The following is a 26288-nucleotide window of genomic DNA, read 5'->3' on the forward strand; positions in this document are numbered from 1 at the left end:
CTTGATGAATTGGAGAATTAGTCTGAAATCAACAAGTAAAACAATACATTCAATAAAAACAAGTGCAAAATACTACACTTAGGAAGGAAAAATCAAATGTACAAATCAAAATGAGGAATAATTAGAATAAATTAGGAAAAGCATCTGGGGGTTATATGAATATGAGCCAACAATGTACTGTGGTTGCAAAAAAGGCTATTCTGGAGTGTATTAATAGGAATATCAAACGTAAATGTGGGAGGTAACTATTCCTCCATACTCGGCACTGGTGAGGCCCCAGCTGGAGTACTGTATCCAGTTTTAGGTACCACACTTTAAAAAAAGAGTGGGAGTAAAGAGGAAACTGAGCTCTTTGCTACACCAGGATGAATTTTTGAGCATATCACTAAGCTTGTGTTTCGATTCTTCTCTCACCCAATCCCAAAAGCAGGAAAAATGGTTATTGTTATTATTAGTTCTATATGTCTATGTTTGTCATTAGAGCTTTGGGAAAGCTAAGACAAAGAAGTGAGTCTTGCATTTTGCCCTGACTGTGGTTAGGTCTGTGGTCATCTTCAGCTCCTGTGGAAAGGCATTCCACCACAACGGGCCAGCCACCAAAAAGGCTCCGTCTCCAGCTCTGACCAGTTTAACACACTCTGCTGAGAGTTTCACAGGGATGAATATAACTGTCTTGGGAGGTCTTGGTCAAGGAAGAAGTGCAGTTAGTAAAAGTAGTTTAGGCACAAATTGACTGACAGCCTTGAAAAATCAAGATTTGGGCATTAAACTTGACCCAGTATTCAGCTCCAACAATTGGTGCACTACAGTAATATGCCCCTTTTGACCTGTGTTTGCTCATATGTGGGCTGCTGCGTGATGCAATTCATATATGCATTGTTATTCAGTGCTGCTCCAGCTAGAGACCATATGGGGCAGAATATTCATCCCTGAATTTTAGCTCTATTACTTTCCAGATTGTCTAGAAAGGTGGTGATATAAGGTGGGGAGGAGGGGCATTTGCAGGTTAGAGAAGCTGAGAAGGAACAGGGGGATTTGACTGGAAAAAATGTCTGGCAAAAACATTTTCTCAGAAAGAAGCACATTTAAATAGAAAATGAGGAAGCAGATACACAAAGTAGTAATGGAGGCTTTTTCTTTTTTGTACCAAAGTCCTTCTATATGCATCCGAAGAAGTGGGCTGTAGTCCACGAAAGCTTATGCTCTAATAAATTTGTTAGTCTTTAAGGTGCCACAAGTACTCCTGTTCTTCTTTTTGCGGATACAGACTAACACGGCTGCTACTCTGAAAGTCCTACTTGTCCCTCCCCACCACTGTTGTGCAGGGTCTTCTGCTCCAGTTATCGGCTATCTCCACTATAGCTGAGATTGTTGCAGTTCAGTGAAGCTGATGTAACCCTCACTTTAGGGTCAAGTGGGCTATATAAAAGTAAAGTATTATTATAGTCTTTTCTTCTTAGTGGGACATCCTGAAATTTAGCCTATGGATAATCAACGGTAATGGTGCCTCTTTAATCAGGACAGTATTAGCACACATTCCACTTAATGGGGAAGTGCCATGTAATTAAGTGGTGTTTAATAAGGTGTTAATTAGGTGTAAAATACTAAGCTCTGATCTTTTCATACACAAATTACCAATTAAAGTTTGAGAGGTGCTTTTTCTAGGCACTCAGGGCTTGTCTACACTTGAAATGCTACAGCAGCTGAGCCACTGTAACACTTCACTGGAGACACTGAGGCCTTGGCTACTCTAGCAATTCACAGCGCTGCACTTGCTGCGCTCAGGGGTGTGAAAAAACACCCCCCCTGAGCGCAGCGAGTGCAGAGCTGTAAAGCGCCAATGTAATCAGCGCCTGCAGCGCTGCACGCTCACTCGCAGCGCTGCAAGCTATTCCCCTCGGAGAGGTGGAGTACTTGCAGCGCTGCGAGAGCTCTCTCGCAGCGCTAGCGGCATGACTACCGCGGCAGCGCTGTGAATCCGCAAGTGTAGCCAAGGCCTAACTCCATAATCCACCTACCTGAGAGGCAGTAGCTAGGTCGATGGAAGAATTCTTCCATCAACCTAACACTGTCTACACTGGGGGTTAGGTCGATTTAACTATGCTATTCCAGGGCTTTGATTTTTCACACCCCTGAGTGACATAGTTAAGCCAACTTAATTTTCTAGTGTAAACTAGACCTCAGTCAAGTGCAACCTTGGTCAAGGGCAGCAGAGTTCAGGTGACTCAGAGAGATCTTCCAAAGGGACCATTCCTCAAAAGGAAGGCAAGTTGTAAAGTCCTAGTTGAATACAAAGGAGTTTCTTAATACAAATCCTTCTCGGTTGAAGCAGGCAAAATCTTAGACATAAGTGTAGCCAACAGATGATGGAGTTTCACAGCTGAGTAGAGTGTGTCACTACTGTATGCTGTCATCAATTTTGTTTCTCCTTTAAAATAAAATATAATACCCCTCTCCCTCCCGTCCAAAAAAAAACCAAACAAACCCTGACTTCCAAATTGGGAGGCTAAACTGGGGAACGAGGTGGAATTTTTCTACCAAATTTGAAAAGAGTTTGCTGAAGAGTGTTATGGCACCCTAAATAGAGTTTACTTTGTAGCAAAAAAGAAAAAAAAATTAGAAAGCAGAAAAGAAATAAATATTACATTTACTGAACTCCTGCTACTGAAGTATGGCATAGCAATAAAATGTAGTATATTATTTATTAATCTGTGTTTGTATAGCACCTAAGCACAATGGGGCCCTGGTCCATGATTGGGGCTCCTAGTTGCTATGGGAAAACAAATAAAAATAATTATCATCACCACCACCTCTCGAGGGAAACAAATTAGGCCAAACTCCTTGAGATCTTTATGAAGGAAGCCTTTCATAGAGTCATAGACTATAAGGTCAGAAGGGACCACTGCGAATGTCTTGTCTGACTTCCCATATAACACAGGCCATAGGACTTTTCTGAATTAATTCCTGTTTGAACTACACAATACCTTTTTAGAAAGACATCAAATTGTGATTTAAACATTGCCAGTAATGGAGAATCCATCATAGCTGCAGACCTAAGAATATCTGAAAGAAGAGGATGACTGGACAGAACAGTAGGTTTATGGTGCTTCCCCTCTTCCTGTTGACCTACTGAAGCCTACAGAATGGGAGAACTACCAAATAACCTTAGGTGAATCATTGGCCCCACTCACAAGCCTTAGCTTGTTTGAGCTCACCTAACCCTTGAGCCTTAGGCTACATCTGCACTGAAGCCAAGGATGTGATTTGCAGCCCATGTAGACGTACCCATAATAACTTTAATCTAGTTAGCTCAATAAAAGGAGCAGTCAGGATGCACAAACTGCCTTACCCTGCAGGATACGTAATCACTTGTGCAGCCCACAATGAAGTCCATGCTGCTATGTCCTAACTTCTATTTTTAGAGAGCTAGCTAGATTAAAGTGAGCATGGGTACATCGATACAAGGTACAAATCACACCCCTGAGTATTGTGGTGTAGATGTACCCCCCAGAGTCTCTTGCTTTCCATGAACTTTTGCAAGGTCAGTATCACTACCATTTATTCATCTGCAGCATCACTCCTATTAATCTTAGTTACAGTAGCTTTCCTTATCTCTGTTTCTACTTTGCTCGTGGCTTCTCTACTATTGTCACTTGCAATTTCCTTGCTTCCTGCATAAAGTTTTCCGATTGCCTCAGTATTAGCCTTTATGTGTTGAAATCAGCATAAAAACAGCAAATGAGTGCAAAATTCTAACTGGCCAAAAAAGATGAAGGGGAGGAGAAATGAGTGTAAGTGTTCTGGTCTAATTCTATGTCCCCACAAAGCTATGGAGAAATGCTCTGTAGGTGCTCTATGAATGCCAAGGTGCATTCCAAGAAGGAGCCTAGGGATATATCCCACACATTGTGACACATGCAACGTGCCCATAGTCCTGTGCACCCCCCACTAGACAGGTAACTAAGGGCTTGTCTACATGAACAAATAGGTTCATGGTAAGCTGATGTATAAATCTATCTTACACTAGCTTGCTACACTTTAACTGTCCATGTGGACTCTGCAGATGTGCACTAAAAGTTCTCCCCTGAGCTTTCATCTACTCTTGTTTCAAAACAGAGTAGATCAAACCACACTACTGAACTTTTAGTGCATGGTAGTAGGGACCACATGGACAGTTAGTGTCCACATACTTATGCAAAGTAGATTTACATCCCAGCTTGCTGCGCACTAACTGTTCATCTAGACAAGCCGGTGTTGTTCTGCCAAAACACTATATGTGGTGGGGAGAGGGATGCCTGAATATTGGTTCAGAACTAATTGCTTTTGCAGCCTTAATGTACAACTGTTTGGGAGAAAATCAATGTGTGTCTGAATTTGCCCCTTACAAGTTTTGCTTATTTTATAATGTTCTCATTTTTCCCTTGTGTTCTTCGTTATTTTCTGTTTTTTGCATAGATCCTCTATTCTTTCAGTTAAATGTGGTTATTTCAGAATAGTTTCCCCCTTTCTTATTTTAGGCTCCCTTTCCTGGATGGCTAATGTGTATTTCAATCTCCCTTTTCCACTTCCTATGCAATTCCCTTTCATTTTCAGTTCTTTCACCAACCTCCCCGGCAGCAACATTTAACATTTTCTGGAGGTGCACTTATAATGTTAACCTCTTTGCTCCAAGTACTATGTTTCTTAACCTCTCTCATCCTTTTCCAACCACTTTCCATCTGGGGTCTTAATCTATCATACTACCTGAAGAAATATACATGAATACTATTGCTGAGGCTGAAATTATTTCAATGGAAACTATTCTCAATCTTTAAACATGTACATTGTTGTCCTTTCTCTGAAAAAAAGTCATTGTATGGAAAATGTCTTAACGAAACAATGACAAGAAATAATGGCATAAACCCTTTAGGAAATATGCTATACACCTGTCCTGCTACTTTTATTAATAAAGACATATACTGGCAATCTTTTCCTTCTACCTCATACATCTTTTCTTGTGCTTCAAGATATTAAATTTCTCTGACATTAAATTATTCATCTTAGAATAAACTCCCCAAAAGCCTGTGTTTAAATGTATTTCATTTTTTGTTGTTGTAATTCATACATTTTCTGCATGCATTTTAAATAGTTTCAAGGTCATTTCTAATTTGACTGTGAAAAACAACAGTCTAGAAGATTGAGACTGGTTGTTTAGATTCTTTTAGATCCATGAAAATATAATATTGATCCAGTTCAAGGAAAAAGCCATGCCTTTCAAAATGACTGGTGAACTAGGGATCACACAGGTAGATTAAGAGGACTAAAAATATATTCTCAGTAGAGAGTGGAGTTATGAAGGACTAAGTCATAAAGTCAATTGCTAACATATTTACTGTGGTTGCATGCAGAAGCAGCACAAACCAAACACAGTTACTGCATAACATTTGGCATTTAGAGGCTATATTCCCTCATCCCTGCAATATTGTTACTGCTCAACACCAACAGGGCGCTGGCCTTGGGCACAAAGAAAGAAAAAGGAAACTTGGATTAAGAACAGAACAAATGGGGGAAATTATTAAATTAACATTAAGCTTTCTTATTCTTCCATTCCAGGCTGCACATAAATTGAATAGCTATCATTCCTCCCTGGGGTATGCATACCTCCAGCTGCATGCACCATGGGAGAGAACAATAACCTTTGATTGTAAAAACATGATTTAGAAAATTGGCATTTTGAAAGAATTCATTTTGTACTTGGTTTTGTCTCATTTTGATTATACGCAGTCTCAATACCAGAAGGAATGTGCTACCATTAGAATGAACCATCCTGCATTTCAAGCACCCTCATCAAGAAAGGGCCTGAATTCTTGAAGCTCTTGTCATGTTTATACACTTCCTGAAGCAGTAAGTGGTTTATAATCAGGAGACACAAAACAATTAAAGCAGATGTATCAGCTATGTTATGTCATCTGATAATGCCAAAGTAGCCTTCAAGTAATGTACAAAACTACATATCTGACAAAAACAAAGTACTGCTTATCATATACTTTATGAATTAAGCATTAATGCAGCACTGCCACACCGTATCATGGATGCTCCCATTTTTTCAGGTATTTTTAAACACTTGCATTCCAAAGTGGATATAACCCAGGGACATTTTGTTTAGTCAGGAATGTGCACAGGGGTCACAATAAGCTGTTTAATTTGGGAGAAAGTTTGTTAGACTGTTATGATGATGTCCCTGGATATTACTGCAGTGTATTTCACCAGCTCCCTGAGCAACACGTACCTATAGATCTGTCACATTATCCTCATTCTTTCTTACATTGCCTCCAAAAGCTACACTGAGCCTACACCAGTGCAACCACACTAGCTTCAGTAGGGTTCTATGGGTGTAAGCAAGGGGAGAATTTAGCCCATCATACTTACAACCTATAGCTCTTTATGCAGGATTTGAAGCTGTTCAGGTAAGCATGCATGTTTTAGGGGCAGTAGAAAGTGGTTTGCTAAAATGTGTCAAAGAACTGAAGTTGTCGACTGTGTCTTTGCAGAGAGAATTAAAATGCACATTGGCATGTCACTGAATCGAAGACATTTCTATTGTGGTTAATGAGTTTTCACTCGAAGGGTCGATGCTGGAGGAGCTGTGTAGGTGTGACATGTTTGCACTGAACACAGAGCTTGACGGTGCTTGCCCCTAAAAATAGAACCTGGATGTCCCTTGTTGTCATTGTCAACTGAAATCTTGTGTTCCCTGTGACATGGTGAGTTAATTTGGACCCCTTTCTCTGCCTGTGCAGAAGAGAGCACTATCCTAAGGCATCTCTTTTTAGTTGAAGTGGTGGAGATAAAAGGGATGTTGCATCTGCTACAAGCACACATTTTAAACGATATCATCACCCCTTAGCAGGCTGTTATCATGTTGTTTTGGCAGCAGGAAGGAATCTGTGGTTTTTCTTGAATGTTGCTCTTCTTTATTTAAACTACTAGAAATAACCCAAAAATGACAGAATGCTCTGTCTATAAATAATCATTCCGGTGTAGAGTTATATTAGGAGGTAACTCAGATGGAATGATAACGCCTAACAGGCTAATCTTAGACCTGTAATGCCACAAGATGAAAATAACTAGGCTAAGAATAACTGACCCATTGGAGTCAGCCTGCTAAAGAGATCCACAATATAGGGCATGTTAGATTTTCATCGATTTAACAATAATCTGCCATCTTCTTTCCCCAGAATGCTTTTGGGTTGTTTTGTGTTTTTTACCAACAGAAACTGTACTAGTTTATACTGGGTTACCATGTCATGCCATCTGAAACATCACATGGGAAATACATACACATGCACAGAGACACACACACACACAGATGTGTATTAATGTTTGCATACTACATGGTCAGTCATTCTGCCTTCTCACAGCTTTTGCTTTCTCCACAAACACTGTGCAAGAGAAAGGGAAATAATGGTTAATGCAGAAATGGAAGTTTGATTAAAGCTGTGGCAATGCAAATTGTATATTGAATGGGACAAATTCTCTCCTCGCACTCAGTGCATGAAATCAGTGGGTTCATACACAGGTATAAATTATGACAGAATTTGATTCATACTATCTGCTTTTAAGTGCAATATATACCAATCTATGAAGTAGAGCTGAAGATTTGAATACATGTGGCTAAAATAATATAAGGCAAAAAAACAGAAAGGGTTTAAGTCCTCCCCTATTGAAAGTTATCATGCACTGTACACTACAGAGAATTGTTGCTGGTATCAGTGAGTACCTGCAATTCAGTCAAGTAGCAGCTGCAATACTTTCAGTGCCAAGCACTTGAAAATCACGAGAATGGCTTAACAGGTTTTTTTTAAATATTACATATTGGATTGTTTTTATCTGAATCTGTTGGGTTTTGTGTGTGCCTTTAAGGGTTCATATTTTCACACTTTTCTCCTTAATCGTGAGAACTAGAAATTTAAGGAAAACTGAGATTTTCATATAATCTCAGGAATCCAGGAGCTAAGGCTTTAAGAAGAACACCAAATATCGCAAGACACATGATGAAATGAGAATTGCCCAATTCCATACACTCTTTTAGGAATGGTAAAGTCCAAAAGCAGTGTCACTCAGAACGGGGCCAATCTAGCAGGTGCTTTCTGTTCCCCTTAGCTGTTCACAGAGCTCCTTGCAATATGAATGTCCAGTCTTGCAGCCCCAGAGCAGGCAAAACTTCCACTGAAGTCAATGAGGTTTTCACTGCATGAGGACTGCAGGATCCATAGTACTTTGGCTCTTCTAATTCCATTAAAGGTGATAGCAGGCCTCAAAATTTAAACAGCCGTAACACTGAATAGATCCTATTTTCTCCCTTTGAGTCTGTGGGACAGAAATGGATTCCCTTGGCAGCAAAATTCTGGATGCTTTAAAGAGTTTCTGGGTTTCATATCTACAGCAGCAAAATATTCTCTGTTTCTTGGAACATGTTTAATGCCCAGCTCTTCTGCTTATCCTCTTTCCTGAGCTCAAGAGAGAGCCAAATAGCACAAGTTCAGGGAAACATCAAGTGTTCTCTCTCACAATAGTGTTTTAATAGCCACTGTGCTATTGCCTCAAGATAAGATCCATACAGCCCCTTACCAATGTAAAATGCTATATGGTATCTAACTGAAATGGACAAATAATTCAAGTTTTCCATGAATATTAGAGGGGTTCTCAATCTTTTTCTTTCTGAGGCTCCCCTCCGCCCCAACATGCAATAAAAACTCCCCAGCCTACCTGTGCCACAACAACCTTTTTTCTGCACATGAAAGCCAGGGTTAGCGTTAGGGGGTAGCAAGCAGGGAAATTGCCTGGGGCCACAAAGCTACATTGCTCAGGCTTCGGCTTCAACCCCAGATGGCGGGGCTCGGGAGCCCAGGCTTCAGCCCCATGTGGTGGGGCTTTGGGTTTCTGCTCTGAGTCCCAGCGAGTCTAATGTTGGCCCTGCTTGGCAGCCCCCCTGAAACCTGCTCGTGGCCCCCCAGGGGGCCCCGGACTCCTGGTTGAGAACCACTGCATTAGCAAATTTTCAAATGAATGGGATTCAGCCATCCTTATGATCGTTTTGCATTCACTGTGCAAGAACATTTGAGCAACTGAGTTTTCTTGGCCTGGGAAGTGGATTTCAAAGTCACAGATGCTAGTATTTGTAGTGGATCATTTAAATGCACATGCTTATCCAACCACAGCACAGAAACGACAAATGTGATTTATTCCACCACTCACCTCTAAGCAATGCAACTTGAATTTCTTGATCAAACCACAGAGTAAAATATTTTGACTAGATTTCAGAAAATCGCAGATATTTTGGAAGCAGATAGAGAGGCTACGTTAATCGAATAGTCATTCTGAATTATTTTACTCCACGGGGAACATGCTTGTGAGCTGATAAGTAAGAATTATTTTCCTGATTTTACGGGAAAAACTGAGATGTACCACGTTATGTAACTTGTCCAGGGCCAGCAAGTCAATGGCACTTTTAGGCTTAGAACTCAAGCTCTCTCTTGAGCTTTGACCAGGCTTGTAAGCACAACACAACAGTATAGGATCAGAAGAGAAGAATTCTTTATCCAAATACAAATGCAGGTAGAGTGTAGAGAGGAAGAATGCAGGAATCCATGTTGGAATATGGCCAGGAAAGCTGGGCCAACATCCCTACCCTTGTTAAAAAATGGCAAGGAATACTTAATGACTGAAAGGATTCATCATCTTGGGTTTACTTCTCAAAGCCATGTATTCTCAGTCCTCACAGCATGGTAAATCTACATCTCCCCTCTACACAAAGGCCAAATTAATCACTTGTTAAACTCCATTTAATCCAATTATTATTGTTCAGTGCAACTTTTTTGCCCTGCTCTAAAAAAGCTTAGTAGTAGTATTAAACATAAATTATTATTGTTCTGGGCAAATTATTTACCTTGCTCTGTTAAACTTACAGGCCTTTCACTAGAGATCAGTTTGATCCAACACACTTTTCCCATTTTTGGTGGGGAAATTAACAAGACAAAGTATTTTTTTCTTAGAGAGTGAGAAAGAGAGAGAGAAAAGTTCACTTTCTTATGTCTAAAATACATATTTAATACCATCATTTTAATCAATGTTGTCTTGTTGAAGAAACCTGCCAAGTACTTCGTAGTGCATTTCAGAGAAAAGAGCACCATACATTAACAAGAACATTTTCAAGATCACTGATATTCTTATTGTCTGACATAGGGTGTAGGTGTTTGTAATTATATAGCTTCTTGATTTGGTGCCTATCTAGATTGTCCCATTCATGATTATACTTTTGATTGGTACCTATCCAGATCATCCCATTCATAATGTGATATACAAGCTGAGATGGAGGCAGGCAGGCAAAGCAGTAATTAAGGGAATACCAGAAGTGCTGTTTCACATGACAGGAGCATTTCATATGCCTAGTATTCTTAGAAATTCCTCAGACAGTTTGGTCTGCGAATACATATCAGATGCCCATTGGAAGTGTCTCCTTTGGGGTTGACTCCATCTATCTTAAAAATAGAGCTGAGGAATGCGTGCACAGTGAATCTGGAGATTTGCAAATCTAACAATCCATTAAGTGAGTGCTAAATTTGTGCTAATTCTTAGATTTCTGAAGGATTAAGGGTGCACAGTGTTAATATTTAGAGGTCTAGTCTCTTATGATAAATATGCGTAGCTCATTAATAGGAATGGACTTTACACATGTCTACATGAGAAAACAGACCACTAAGTTATTAGTGTACACACAAAAAAACACTACAATTAGCTGACATTTTAGCCACCCTAACGCAGCCATATAGCACCCTAGCAGCCTTAGAGGGGCAACTTCTTTCTCCTATAAGCAGTAGAGCAGGCTCTGCTGACACAGATGTCTCTCATAAGTTTCAGAAATGGGGAGGGGGGTGTTTTCATTTTAAATCACATTAAGGTACAGCAGCATCTCATTTATTATTTGTTGCATAACAGTGTGATAAAATATTATAGAACGAAAGGGAGGCGCATTTCCAATTCAGAAATATATGGATCCTTAGTGTTTTATTAGAGTTTATCTATTGTTGTGACATTTCCCATAAGTTCTGTAAAACATCAGCCTACATATGGAGATTGCCATGTACCAAATTATAGGGCCTGATTCGGCAAACTGCTGAAGTCAAAAGGTATAGAGGTCACTCAACAGCACCACTGGACCTCTAGTTGCACATGAAATGGATTAAACTGCAGACTATGTAAAATATCAACTAGTTGTATTTTATTTGTGTATTTTAAAGGTCAGCATAAATACTGAAGAATGTTTCTGTTTTAAACAAAGTAACTTTTAAAAAGCCTTCACCTGGAAAATAGTCTTTTGTCTCCCGATTAAGAAAGGAAGAAATTAAAGCATTATCTGTTGCTTCAGAAGAAGTTTTATATGTTACATGGCTCTAACAATACCAGATAAAAATCAAACGTTATCCAACATTCTTGTCTCCAAGGAAGGAAAGTAGAGCTATAATCTCTACAGAAAAGTACCAACTCTTCTTGGGTTCCAAATCAGATAACTGCTGTTATTCAAATGGTACTGACTGGTAGTTCAAGGCAGCATGATGGGCTATGCACTAACTTTCCACCTCTGTAAAACTGGGTTCAAAATTGGCTTTTTTGCAAATGAAAACGAAAAGAGTGATCCTAGTCTGATCTCTGGGTTATGTCGGTGCCCATTACAAAACCACCATACAACTATTAATCTGTGCACAGTAGGCCAGTGACTGTAACAACAGGTCTATGCTTAGGTGGCTTGGCAGAAATTTCAGTGCCTAGCCACAGTCTGAGCCAGTGCTTAAACCTTTACACTTACGAACAAATTTACCCCCAGGTTTTTTTTTTAAACAAGGAACCTGGCACCAGTGGTACAAAACCTATTCCAAAAACACAAAGAAACAGCTCCGGAAATTCTTGAAGAGGAGACCAAAAACCGAGTCACAATGAGAGGGGAAAAAGACTTTACAACAGAGAAAACGGACAATGTTAAGCAGTACTGGTCAAAAGTTCCCTCTCCCATTCCATTATCTCCAGTCTTGAAATTGCATTTAAGCAGTTCTTCAGTCTTTCATCACTGCTCTCAATATATAATTATTTCTAGGTGGCCTGGGTTTTCTGCAATGGAAATTATTTACTGTGCTGTTAAGACATGTATATGTCTCGGCTGAAAAGGCAGGCATTCCCAGTTGACAAACTCTCACTACATTACAATTTATTTTAATATCTGAAACCATTATTCTGCTCTTCAGTTCCATCCCTGTACGAAACAAACACAACTCTCAGCGAATCCCTTTCCACAAAACAGGAAAGGAAGTAGATATCAAATATATATACTAATCATAGAAGGTTCAACAGGTGGACCAAGGGTATGACCATTAGAACAGGCATGGGTTCTTTCAGACATGCTCACACTTCGGGAAGTGAGAAGCACTGCTAAGTTTTGTGACGGTTTTGGGGGGTTTAACTAAGATTGAAGCCTATGTGGGCAATTCACAGCACATTTCACATGCAGGTCTTATGCAAAGCCAACTTTACAAACTAATAAAGGAGAACCAGAAACAAGGGGTTGAAAGTGCATAAGGCAGATAACATTGTGTCCAAAAGCATAATAAAGTTAAGCAGTGTAAAACCAAAGCCAGAACCACATAGTGTTAACCAGAGAGAGACCAAATTTGACTTGCGCTCTGGGTTCTTTTACTAAGTTATCTTGTTAAACTCTTGCAGCTTAATTCAGTTTCAGTGCATCGTTTGCGAGGTCTAAAACACAGATACTACAGAAACTAGAAAATACAAGGTCTTCAAAACTGGGAGATAATATCCATTATTCTGTAACTGCAGCTTTAAAACACCTGCTTTAAAAACACATCCAACTTACATTTTCAGTGAGTCATCACATCTGACTGGCTTTGCCAAGGTTCCCAAATATGTTTAAAGGTACAAACAGGTTTAAAGTAAAGTAATACGTTTAAAGTAATATGAGCCCTATGTAAGAAAGATACAGATTTACTTTAGAGTAATCAAAGATGACAGCATTATGAAAACAGAAAAGGACTTTTACAGAAAACTCTCAGTCTGTAAACCTGAGAAAAAGAAACTTACAAATAGACCTATTCCTGCTTACAAAATTATATATGAACAAAACTGACTAAGATGGGTTATATGAATTGCAGCCTGCTGATAAGGTCTTGTTTGATGGAGTCTCGTTCTGACTAAGCCTGCGATCATTGCAAGCCCCATTTTGCCATCACAGAACAAGAGGAGAAAAAACCCCACACTGTATTTTACTTGCTAGTTTTCTTTTTGCTTGGAAGCAGTAGGCTTAAAAAAAAACCACAACAGCAGCAGCAAGTGTCCAAATAATATTTTGTTGTAGAGATAATCATTTAATAAGAAGCAGAATAAAAGAACTTGAAATAGAACCAATTCTTTAAAGCAGAAGTGCTTTACTGTGACAGTTTGTATTTCCTGAGAAAGTCACCCTCCAGAGAGAGAAGCCTTAGTTATTGAACTGCCTCTTACCTGAGCTGATCATACTGTGCATTCTTTGCTGAGCAAAGAGCTGTTCACGTCCAGAAACTCCATCTGAGGAAAAACACGATTCGCTCTCGTAAATTGTCTGCAGCATATTCCAATCAGTCTGTACTTCAGCTACATGAAAGATTCATCACTGTACCATACAGGGGCGTCAGGAGCGACCCTCTCTAATCCTACCTCCTTCACAGTGGGGTGGGAGAAATAATAGACTTTGGTAATTAACAATATTTAAGCATTTGAATAAATATCTATTTAAAAAACAAAAGGACAATCCATTTTTACTCTGCCCCAGTCTGCTGCAAAATAATAAGAAGGACTCAGTGGACTATGCACTCTGAGTTGGAATAGTTGTGTTCTGGAAGCCAATAGCAGGTGGATGAAGAAATGTATTTGTGCTTCAGGCTTTCTTGTGGAGTGGTGGTGGGGAGAATAAAGCCACTTTAAAAAATAAAACCAAATAAGCACCGTTTCCAGGGACTTCAGCCCCTAAGGGCTTAGTTTCAATTACCCTCAGCCTTGACAAGTGTTTCTGTCTCTGTGCCCTCCTCCTTTCTCTCTCTCCTCTCCGTCTCTCCTCTCTCTCTATCTCCCTGGCTCTGTGTCTCTGCAAAGTTGGCTGAAGCTAGTGATAACTCATTTGCATATGAATCAACAACAGTGTGGCCCACAGGCAACAGAAATAGAACAATGGCCAGCCTGAGCCAAAAATAGGTCAAGCATGGCCCAGTGATTGGAGCCTGCATTAATGCACTTAAAAATACCACAGCAAACACAGCTGTCCAGTCTCTATCTTTCAAACTGCAATTCTCTTGCCAATCCTCAAAAGTAATTAACCCTTTCCCACTGTCAAACTTATTTGTGCACAAATGTATGTTTGTGAGCAGCTTTTCAAGCAAGAAAAGAAGCAGGAGAATATAAATTAAAATTCTAGATTTATGTTTGATTTCTTTCTCCTTCGATCCTCCCCATGGGTATTTTGTGAAAAGAGAACAAAATGAGAAGGGCTCTGGATTGGTTCTAAAATAATACTGGAAGCTTTTGCTCATAATGTGGTTTCTGCCTCACCCACGCACAGCAATCCTGGCATTCTATTTTTGTTGCCTGTTTCTCTGGCTACGCTGCACTTGGCTGTAGCACTAGAATCTTGCTGCTGTCTTTTAGTTTCAGGTCCTACAGTAGGCTCAGAAGCAGTGGCTTCTGAAACCAATCAGACTGCGGTGGGCGGGGGGGCATGTTAATGAGGGATCCATTTTTTCACTTTCATTATAAGCAGTTTGTTCATTTTTAGTATGATTGATATAGTCCTAATGTCTGTTTTCAACTGCAGTACCGCATATTAGAGATGCGCTATTCTAGTGATTTATTAGAATTTGGACAAGAGCTGCACTAGTCTGCCTCTCTCACAGCTTCAGCTCTAAACAATTTTTATTGCAGTTATCTGAGTTTAAAAGGAAACGTGGACTCAAAATAGCAGCTTTTAGACTTTCATAGAAATGTTAAAACTACATGTTGCTGTGCATCTTGCAAGCTACTGTGTGATGCAATGTCAAGTGTGGCTGTTGCCTGCTCCCTTCTTACTCCCAAGAATTGTTTATTTGCGTTTTAAAAGGTAGATGGGGCAGATTATATTTGCTAATTAAGTATAAAGGTCATTATACTTGCACACGCAGAAGTAGATAGTAAGTCAATGTTACAGATGATACACTTGGTTTCTTTTGGTTCAGTATTGCTATATAGAGTTTGCTATGTGTACGCAAATAGTGCAACATTGTTCTAGGCAAACCATATCAGTTTTTTAATAGACCATATGAACAGTATAAACTAGCCACAACCTCTCAAGTGGTACATCAGAGTATTCCAGTTCTGAGTAGGGGAAGGCAACCACAGCAGATTAGTAATAACCCTACTAGAAAGTCAAATAAGGCAGCAGATGCACATGTTCAATTGTCCTTATGAGACTCAACTAATCTCGGAGCCATTTCAACTATAACTCTTTTCTCTCTTGGATGTGCAAGGTTACTAAACTGAACTATGGATTCAATTCTGCTCTTAGGTCAAGTGTAGAGAACTGAATTGTTTGTCATTGAACAAACAGGATAGAACTAGTTTCAGCACAGACAGTTCAATGCATCCACACTAGTCATGTTGATTCGGACTATAGACCATTATAGTTGTAACCACATATTCGAACTAGCTTTGTTCTAAATGTTTCAGTTGCAATGCCCTATGGGTAACCATCCCGTAGTTCCCCGCACAGCTCCCAGAAGTGGATTCTGGGACATTTGTATAGGCCACAGATGCACTGAGAGTCAGTAATGGGAGGCCTGCTGGAACAATTTCATCCTGTATTCACAGTCTGGCTGCCATTCTGGTCAACCTTGTTTTAGGGTCCATACAAGGTTTTTTATGTGGATTCTATATCTCAAGACCATACATTTTAAGGTTCTGTCTGATGATGACCCTCTATCATTGCTGAGCATATTGAAATATTGACTTTTCATTCCACGCTCACCACCACCCATAATCATTAAAAGAGTTTGCATGATTTGGGGCATACAAAATCAAGGCAGAAGAATTCTAATAAGTGAAATGCAGGTATTTAATATTTGCAATATCAATCAATAGCAATAATTTTTGAGTAATAGGTGTACATGAGGATGGGAATTGGGAGTATAGCATGGACCTCAATTATCATTTTATATAGTGACCACTCTTTTTAATGTAAAAAATATTCAACACACACACACCAACAAAAGAATAATAACTTATGGAATCATTATAAATGATTACTAGTGTTCTCTCTCATTCAAACTACAGTTGAGTGTCTGCATATGAGTAATACCACTGACTACTTGTCATAGTCATTTTCATCTGCAAATGCTAATGCTGATTTTTTCAGATCATTGCAACACACTACATCTCCTTGGCAAGCATACAATATGGTTGGGACTGTTACATCTACATTTCATAGACTTACAAGGCATATCACTCTCACAAGAGTACTTGATTAACTTCAAAATATATGGAGGAGAACATAAGAAAGACCATACTGGGTCAGACCAAACGTCCATCTAGCCCAGTATCCTGTCTTCTGACAGTGGCCTATGCCAGGTGCCCCAGAGGGAATGAACAGGTAATCATCAAGTGATCCATTCCCTGTCGCTTATTCCCAGCTTCTGGCAAACAGAGGCTAGGGACACCATCTCTGCCCATCCTGGCTAATAGCCATTGATGGAACCTATCCTCCATGAATTTATCTAGTTCTTTTTTGAACCCTGTTATAAGCAAGCATGACATTCTCTGGTACAGTTTTTAAAAAGAGAGACTTGGAACTGGCATTGTGCATTCATCCATACTGCATTGGATCAAGTGCTGGTGTCTCTGGATCCAAAGCACTTTTCCACACACATGCTTGAAGATGTACTCATTTTACATTTACTATAAATGCTTCAGTTGTAAGTGGTAGGGAACTGGTATTTGGTGTTGACATTTGCCATTTTTTGCTGCCCATGATTTCTGCCATGCTTCTGACATGGTGGCACAATTTGATTGTCCATAGCATGCAGCCATAAATTTCAGTGACATCAGGCATTGCTGCACTGATGTCATCCAGAAGAGGGAGGGTGCATCCAGCTCACAGAAACTCAAACATAGGGCTTTTGCCGAGGCCAAAATAGGAAACTATGGTATCACCTGAGAGTGCATGGGCAGTTAACAGTCCTGATACAATGTTCTGGTGTTGCTCGGCAGGAGCACGGATGTCTATTACAGCTCTCTCTTGTACTCGGGGTTCCAAAATCACTAAAGATGTTAGACTCTGTTCAAAGTAGTGGTGCAAGAATAAGACAAATCTGTCAGTGTCATCTGATAATAATGATATTCCCAATAGATTATGTTTTGCAACCATCACTCTTTGTTGTGCAAGGATGTTGTTGGCTTCCTCATGAGAGGTGGCCATATACTCTCTATTGATCACCACATCTCCCTGGTTTATTTCAGCTGGGGTGTTGTCACTGCCTGTGATGACTAGCTTGTACTTTAATGTGTGTCACTAATGACATTTCTTGTCTTGAATGAGTTTGATACAAATGATGCCAATCAACTGTGTCTTATTTTCAGTTACTGTCAAGTAAACTTTCTGTGGAGGAAGCTGTGTACTTGTACTCAACTGATGCACTCTGCTTGTTTCTGTAGCTCTGCTAAATCTTGTGCTGAAGTCTTTGTACCTGTCAAAGACAAGGTATGTATCACCTACTGTTGCCTTGTGTTCAATGTAATCTCTGAAACTGGTCACAAGTCCTTGATGATACCTCTTGCTGGTTATTGTATTAGCCAAAAACTACGGAACAGTCAATAATTATGCAGGTGACCTCTTGTGAAGTATGCTTCTATAGGTTAGACATAGCATGTATCATCCTTATGTCACCAGAGCCAGTGAACATTGAGGTTGATACAGAAGCCAACTCACATGACAAAATATTCTTGATGTTCACCCCTGGTAAGTGGCTTGTAAGCCTATCACTCTTGAACAGATAAGATTAGTATCAAATATCTTTGTTGGACCAATCTGCACATGCTTTTTTTGTCACTGCTAGTGTCTCTGTTATCCTTGGTATTGTGTCATAGAACTCTTTGGTCAGCCATGTTCAAATTCTTGCATTTAGCAAATTCCAATTTTAAGTGTGTCAGGTACATTAATGGATAGTGGTGTCATTCCACCACTGACAATGTTTACTATTGCCTTTGGGTGCTTTTTGGGGGGTGTAAAGGATTGATGCACAGCTCTAGGTTCTTACTATGGCTTCTCTGTCCCCTGCATCTGCAGCTATCCTTGACTTCATTTCTTTGTAGAGCTCTTGTATTTGTGCTTCATTGGTGCTCTTTATGTCTGCAATGTCTTCCACCAGCCAACTGCATATGTGGAGGCTAAGAATCTAAGTCTTCAGGGTGATCCCAATGATGCCATTAGGGCTGTAGCCATATCTCATGAATGTGGTTTCAATGTACATGTCACTCCATATGCCATTCCATATTCCTGGAACATGGTGCACGACATACTCACCCTACATAGACCACTCTAAGATGTCACCTGACATGGATTCCTTGGATCACAAGTAATTGACATGTCCATCTACAAAGCCATAAAGCAGCATCAGTTTCATGACTTCTGGATGCAGTGACCCATTTCCTTTTCTCTCTGCTCTTACATATATAATGTTGTCTTGGTTTGGGGGAAAAAGAGGAATGTACTAATAAGCTATACAGTTTATACAGACACGAATACAGATATATCATTTATACCTCGTAGTTAATTCTGTTCCATCTGTTCTCTAGTGTAGAAAAAAACTTTTGTCACACGTATGTCACAAAGCCTTTGAGCCATTCAGAGTATGTGGCTCAGTTTCCTAATTCAGTGCCTCAAATCAGCAAATCCTGTATTACAGAATACCACCTGAAGGGTAAGTTAAAAACAGTATACAGTATAGAATGTTCATAATTTTCAAACCTAGGTGCCTAAATTCATATTTAGGCTCCTAAATAAGTGGACTGATTTTCAGTGGTACTGGGCATTCACAGGTCCAGTTGACTTCAAACAGGAGTTAGGGAGGCTTAGTTAGGGAAAATCAGAATATTTTGTAAGAGTATAAATATGCACTTGAGTGCCTAGCTTGAGGCAACCTTAATTTTTAGCATACATACATAAAAACATAAACATACTATGCTATCTAAATTATCTAATTATTATACCATATATAAAAACACAGATTTTAAATTTTATATATAAAACTACATTAAAATAATGTTATTTATTGCAAGGTCAAATTTTTTTTTGCATAGTCAAGTCATAAGTTAGGACTTTTGCAACCTTGATTCTTCCCCTTTGTGCATATGCATTATGGCTGTGATTAAGCAAAGCGAAGAATCATAGAAGTGTAGGACTGAAAGGGACCTCAACAGGTCATCTAGTCCAGTCCCCTACACTGAAGGCAGGACAACATAATAACAAGACCATTCCTGACAGGTGTTCGTCTAACCTGCTCTTAAAAACCTCCAATGATGGAGATTTCACAACACCCGTAGGCAATTTGTTCAAGTGCTTAACTACCCTCATGGTTAGGAAGTTTTTCCTAATGTCCAACCTAAACCTCTCTTGTGGCAATTTAAGCGCATTGCTTCTTGTTCTCTCCTCAGAGATTAACGAGAACAATTTTTCATCGTCCTCCTTGTAACAACTTTTTATGTACTTGAAAACTGTTATGTCCTGTCCTCAGTCTTCTGTTCTCCAGACTAAACAAACCCAATTTTTTCAATCTTCACTCATAGGTCATGTTTTCTAGACCTTTAATCATTTTTGTTGTTCTCCTCTGGACTTTCTCCAATTTGTCCACATATTTCCTGAGATGTGGGACCCGGAACTGGACACAATACTCCAGCTGAGGCCTTATCAGCGCAGAGTAGAGTGGAAAATTACTTCTTGTGTCTTGCTTAAACACGCCTCCTAATATGCCCCAGAACGAGGTTCACTTTTTTTTTTTTTTTTTTGAAACAGTATTACGCTGTTGACTCATATTTAGCTTGTGATCCACTGCAACCCCCTTTCTGCAGTACTCCTTCCAAGGCTGTAATTTCCCATTTTGTATATGTGCAATTGATTGTTCCTTTCTAACTGGAATACTTTGAATTTATCCTTATTGAATTTCATCCTATTTACTTCAAACCATTTCTCCAGTTTGTCCAGATCATTTTGAATTTTAATCCTATCCTCCAAAGCACTTGCAACCCCTCCCAGCTTGGTATAGTTTGCAAACTTAAATAAATAAATGCTTAACTTTAAGCATGTGTGTAAATCCATCCCTTTTCAGCAAACAGTTAAGCACATGCTTAAATCCTATTAATCTCAATGGGATTTAAACACATGCTTAAATACATTGTTGAATCAGCGTTTATAATACAATCTTTAACTATGTTGTGATCACATCATTTTATATACATCTTTTATAGCCCCCAAAGGGGAAGGATGAAGAGTTCATATATGAAGAAAATCTGTTTTGTATTTCTAAATCTATGCATGTTTCAATCTGCCTTTTCATGCAGGAACATGAGTTTTCTATTTATTTTTCCCCCATGCATGTCCTAAACCTAGAGAGCTCTCTTTCTCCCCCTCTTGCCCTGCCCCTGGAGTTAGGGGAGATCCTTCCCCACATAGTGCACCTGGAGAAGTATAAATAGGTGTGGGCCACATGCTGGGTTTGTGAGTTTACACGTGGGGGCAGCCCAACAATTCCCCCATTCTTCTTTCCTCTACAGGTGCTCCAGCAGCTCACTGGTGTCCCTATGCACTGTGTGCTGCTGCTACTCTTTTACATTGCCATGAGCCCAGTCACAAGGTGTTCTGTAATTCTGGGATGTTGGTAATTTCTTACAAGTGAGAGAAGGGAAATTGTGATTTATAACATTTTTGATCTCAATCATATCTGAATGGAATGTCCTAGGACAAGGAAAAGGTACTTCTGTAGCCTCAGGGGGCTGGATATTAAGTCTGCTGCAAACAGTGGAGGTGTGAGAGCTTCTCAAGGAAAAGGTTGCAAGGATCCTTTGTAGTGGAAAGTGTTAGATAACCTACATATAGGGGCCTCTACCAGTCCCCTGTATAATAATATAGAGTCTTTTAATACTGTTGTCTTGTTATAAGATTGTATCATTTTGAATAAAACAAGACACTGGAGCTTTTTGTAACTTTCTTGAAAATATCTGTTAATTTTGAACAATCAAAGCAAATCATCACAACAAAACTAAAAATCTGTGTTGTCGATATATTTACTGGACTGATGATAAAGTGCTTGAAAATCACAGGACAATATTTTTTAAATCAGATAATTTGATACTTAAATAATGGCTAAGGCTTCTCACTTGCACTGCTAAATTTTTAAATAAACCAAAGGGTGTTTTCTATTTAATAATAATGATTAAAAACAGCAAACAAAAAACAATATATATCTTGTTAGGAAATACAATAATCCAGTTGAACAATTAACCAAGGGCAAATGGTTAACATAAAACTTTGAAAGGGGCACTGTTTAAATTGGTAGACCAAGAATGTGACCTATTGTACCAACTATATTTCAGACTGTAGTTACATGCATTCACATGCCCCTTTTCCCTGCTGTGATGTTCTGCTCTCTGATCTTTTCTAGTTTCATTATTCTACAAACTGCATTTATTGCAGAGCAGACAAGCACAGAGAAATAATATTACACATGCAAACATACCTGTGATAGCAGAGACAAACTTAGCACTCACTGCTTTATTATTAAAAAGTCACATATAGATCCTTTCAATACTTTCATTATGGTACCCCATGAAATCCCTCTGATTTTGGATATTGATAGAAATCTGAAACTTGGCTTGGGTACTCTGTACATTTGTTGTATTTCTCAAAATGTTTTTGTAAGCCTGGCTTCATTTTTGAGCTAATCTTGCCCCTCCTCATGGGTTCTAAGAAGAGATTGATTGGGCAGATCCTCAACTGGCATAAATTTTCATAGCTGCATGGACAGTTGAGCATCTATCCCTTACTGTTTCATTCAAAACCAGGCAAAACATGAGGGGTGAAATCCTCATGAAATAAACACAAATCAGCAGAGGTTAGATTTCTCCTGAGGAGTTCAGTAAATTTAACATTTCTTGTTCAAACCTCAAACAAAAAGGCTGAAAACCCCAAATAAAGCAAAATAAAAGTGAACACAAATCACTGAGCTTTCCACAATTCTGGATAAAACCAGGGCAAAGGTTGCTTGTTTCCTCCCCTGCAAATAAATCTTTAAATGTGCAGGCTACACAGAAAAAATTACTTTTACTTGTAACATGCCAAAGACCAAATTTTGGAACTACCAAATAACAGCTTGGAGCAGCCTCCTGATCTTTTAAACATTTGTATTCAACATTTTAAAATTAACTTAATAGCAGGCCTTATAATGAAGTACCTAGAGAAACACAGAGAACTGAGAATTATAAGAGACTATGGAAAATAATGAATTACATGCACTGTATTGTCCTTGTTCAGACAACACTCCCATTCAAGTCAGCTATAGATTTACAGTATTTCTTCCTTATGAACTTTTCAACAATTGAAAGACACATTAACTCTTTGCAGTTCACTTTTATATGTGTTTTTGCATTCATGAAAGTTGACATAGTACCTACAATGGGTTAAATCTTGGCCCCATTGAAGTCAATGGGAACCCTCGCATTGACTTCAATAAGACCAGGATTTCACCCATTAGACTTTAAATATTCTCAGTAAGGATGATGAAGGAGGAAGTTGGCAAAACTCAGGCCACCATGTAAGGGGGAGTTCAGGAAGAGAGCTATTTTTTTTTACAGAAGAACAAAGGCTTAAACCCATAATTTGCAGCAGAGTCAGAGTGTATTAGAGATGGGCTTGGACCTCAGGGTGGTCAAAATCTAGATCAGAACTTTGTGGCTTGGCCCTATCTCTAATAGTAATGCAGGCCTCATGAAACAGGCCTCATTGTATAATATCATAACATTGGTACTTGGTAAAAGCAAGTGGAAAGATATTGACAATACTGTCAGGAAAAAACACCTCTTAGGCCAACCAGTCAGAGCTCTTAAATGCTCTGATCACACATTCAGTAATGTTTGAGGTAGTCTGCTTCTGAATTCTCTATCTGCAGAGATGGTGCCTTAACTTCTTCCGTCACCAGTCAATTCCACTGCCCCACTGCTTGAAACATTTCCCTAAGGTCCAGTGTAAAACTTTCCTTCCTAAGCTTCTGGCTATTGCTCACTGTTTTACCAGCTCCTAAAACCCGACCGCTTACCCTTAGACCATTTCTACACTAGGAAAAATAGGTGTGTTTTTGCAATGAGATAGCTCACATGCAGTAGCTCTGACACTATAAAATCCTAGCACAGACAGGGCAAGTTGCAGTTTTTACCTCAATGTTGCTGGTAGAAGTGAAGCCCAGAGGAATGTGCAATGTGTTAGCTGGTATGTAGATCATTATGAAAACACACCTATTTTTCCCTAGAGAAGACATGGCCTTAGAGTGTGCTCATGGGATTTCCTGAGTCCTCCTTACTATCGCCCCTACTGCTGTCAAGATTCACTGTGGGCGCTACCTTCACAGCAAATCAAGAAACAAACATTGTATCATTAAGAAAATGTGCCTTGAAAAATGTTTGTTTGGAATGGGTGAGGAAGTTCTCTCTGTCTTGGGAGATGGGTGATCATGCCCCAAATATGTCTATTGTTCTACCTTTGCTTAGTCTGATTGGGGTAGCAAAACCGGGCACCACCCTGACTAAAAATAAATGTGTTCATAACAGCAACAAGGCTGAAAAACCACACAAGCAAATAACCAAGTGCTATGAAATTGGAACAAACCTGCAAAAGTTGTTTTTCACAGCACAGATCATATGAATTCTTCTAAAAATAGCATTGTTATACTTTACAATTCATTTGCCTACCACCCCAGTCCATTTCTTTCTCTACTTTCAAGTCGTGTGCATAAAACAAGACAGATCTTAGATTTCACAGCTATGGTCTGCAATAAGATAAGAGGGCCAGGTTTATTTGGCCAAATTCAAATAAAATGCTATATTTAAACCTCAGAAGCATGTCACAGTCTTTATATGAGTACATATCCACATACCATTAAGGATAAAAATCTCTCTCCCCTACACACTGCACAGTACATGTTCACGTACGCCATGAAAACCATGCATTTTTAGCCACTAGCATTCCAAGATCCTGAAGTTCCTATATAGACACATGAAATAAGAGTGTATTAAGGCCTGGATTTAGCAAGGTACTTAACCATGTGCTCAACTTTAAGCATATGAGTGTTTAAATACTTTGCTGAATTGGGGCCTAAAACATTACATTCACTTTTATTAAAGAATTCACAGGTACTCTTCTTTCATAAATTTTCAGACACTTCCAAATACAGCAAAGAGCCACTGACCAGCAGGACATTTTGCTGTTTTATGTCTCATCTAGAAATGAAACCGCTGGCAAATATCAACTATCTAGCCTACAAACAAAGTTCCAAAACACATTACCTACCAGCAGACCTCACAGACTAGCAATATTCTTGGAATTGCTGCCAACAGAAATATCAATCAAAATCTTTTCCTGTGGAGTTATCCATTTAAGTGTCACTTTGGAATGCAGTGTTTCCAGGAAGGGCATGAAATAAATTGTGTGGATGACTCCTGAATCAGAAAGCAGCCCTGGCTCCAACCCATCTTGCTCTCATACTATTACAAAAACACCGTTTGTGGAAACTCCAAATTCTTTGCAGTATCTAATGACTGCATTTTGAGACTGTCCTTTCTATTATGTGTGACACTGCTTCTTTCTGGAGAAGAATTTTAGGACTTTCAGCATCATTCCCTTTGGTCTCAAGGCTCAGCCAGTGTTAAACTTATAACTACTGCCTCAGTGACGCATCATTGTTCTACTATTAGCATTAGAATTACAGTGATAGAAGTTCTAGTTATCTTTCATATCATTATATTACACTGTTCTACTGAAGTTATCTTTAGGAGGCTCTAAGAGGATGACATTCTTTCTAGACAATCTATACGTCTGAGAGTCCCTTGACTGTATAACAAATATCCCTTAAAGATTATAGCTCTTGGCGTATACAAGGCAAATATCAGTCTTTGTTGTAAAAGTTATGAGGTATTTTTAGGACAGGTTGCAAAGCATTTGAAAATCAAAGCCTCTAATAATCCCCCAAAATTATAATCATAGTCAGTTTTGATAGCACAGGTCTAAATTAAATTATTTTTCTGCATAATCATGGACCAATTATTTTTTAACGTGGAACTTTCCTCTTCAGTTCATTAAACATTTATTTCATAAGACCCAGCTCTATACATCACAACTCTGCATATCATCCTATTCCACGTGTATGGAAAACGGAACGTAGGGTGAAACCATTTCTACTGGATTTTTACCAACTTTGACCTTTCCTTTCTATAATTTCAAACTGATCTGATTTTCCTCGCTCTAGCTCACAGATCTCTCTCTTCTTCCCATTCTTGCTGCGCACATACACATATACACACGTTTTTCTGCAGCCTGTAATTTTCCTGTCCTGTGTCCTACAAGAGAGAACAATGGGAGCATACCATTTGTGCAGTGAGAGGACAGAGTGACATTTCAGATTGCGCTGACGTCACTGGAAAGGCTGATAAACAATCCATACAATTTGGCTGCTTTGTTTGCTAAGCTTTATATTGATTTTTTTTTCTTGTTAGTAACTGTACAGGAAAAAGTGGGTAAACAAGAGGTTTTACTATAAATCACAACAGAGTTGCCAATCTTCAGATTAATGAAGGAGTCTAGAATTTTTAAATTTTAATTTTGGATACAGATATGGCAGCATTCAGTCTGATTTGAAAGAGATTGACCTGCATCCATGACAACTTTTCAAAGGCTTGTTTTTTCAAGCTGAACAAACCAGCCTGAATGTGAGTCATTCTCCCCACTATTATCCTGATCCAATGCTCTATTCTGAAAGCCAGGGACAAGGTAACATTAGTTACTTCACCTGAAGCAATGACATTCTGTACTTTGTCAGCAAGTGCCCCCTGCAGCAGTTTCTTTTTGGCTGTGCCAGAAGGAAACCTTGAGTTCCATTCATATACTGAAAGGCAAATATCCACTAGTAAATTACTGGTTATTTTTA

General features: G+C 39.1%; 1 protein-coding gene across 1 annotated transcript in view; it reads right to left on the reverse strand.

Moving 5' to 3' along the window:
- Positions 1-26288, reverse strand: part of HDAC9 (histone deacetylase 9) — a 641420-nt gene that overhangs the window by 327267 nt on the left and 287865 nt on the right. The window contains exon 3 of the mRNA XM_054020255.1: positions 13549-13611. Within this exon, the coding sequence (XP_053876230.1) occupies positions 13549-13611 (63 nt within the window). The remainder of the gene's footprint in view (positions 1-13548; positions 13612-26288) is intronic.

Source organism: Malaclemys terrapin, chromosome 2, assembly GCF_027887155.1.
Source record: "Malaclemys terrapin pileata isolate rMalTer1 chromosome 2, rMalTer1.hap1, whole genome shotgun sequence".
NCBI lineage: Eukaryota > Metazoa > Chordata > Testudines > Emydidae > Malaclemys > Malaclemys terrapin.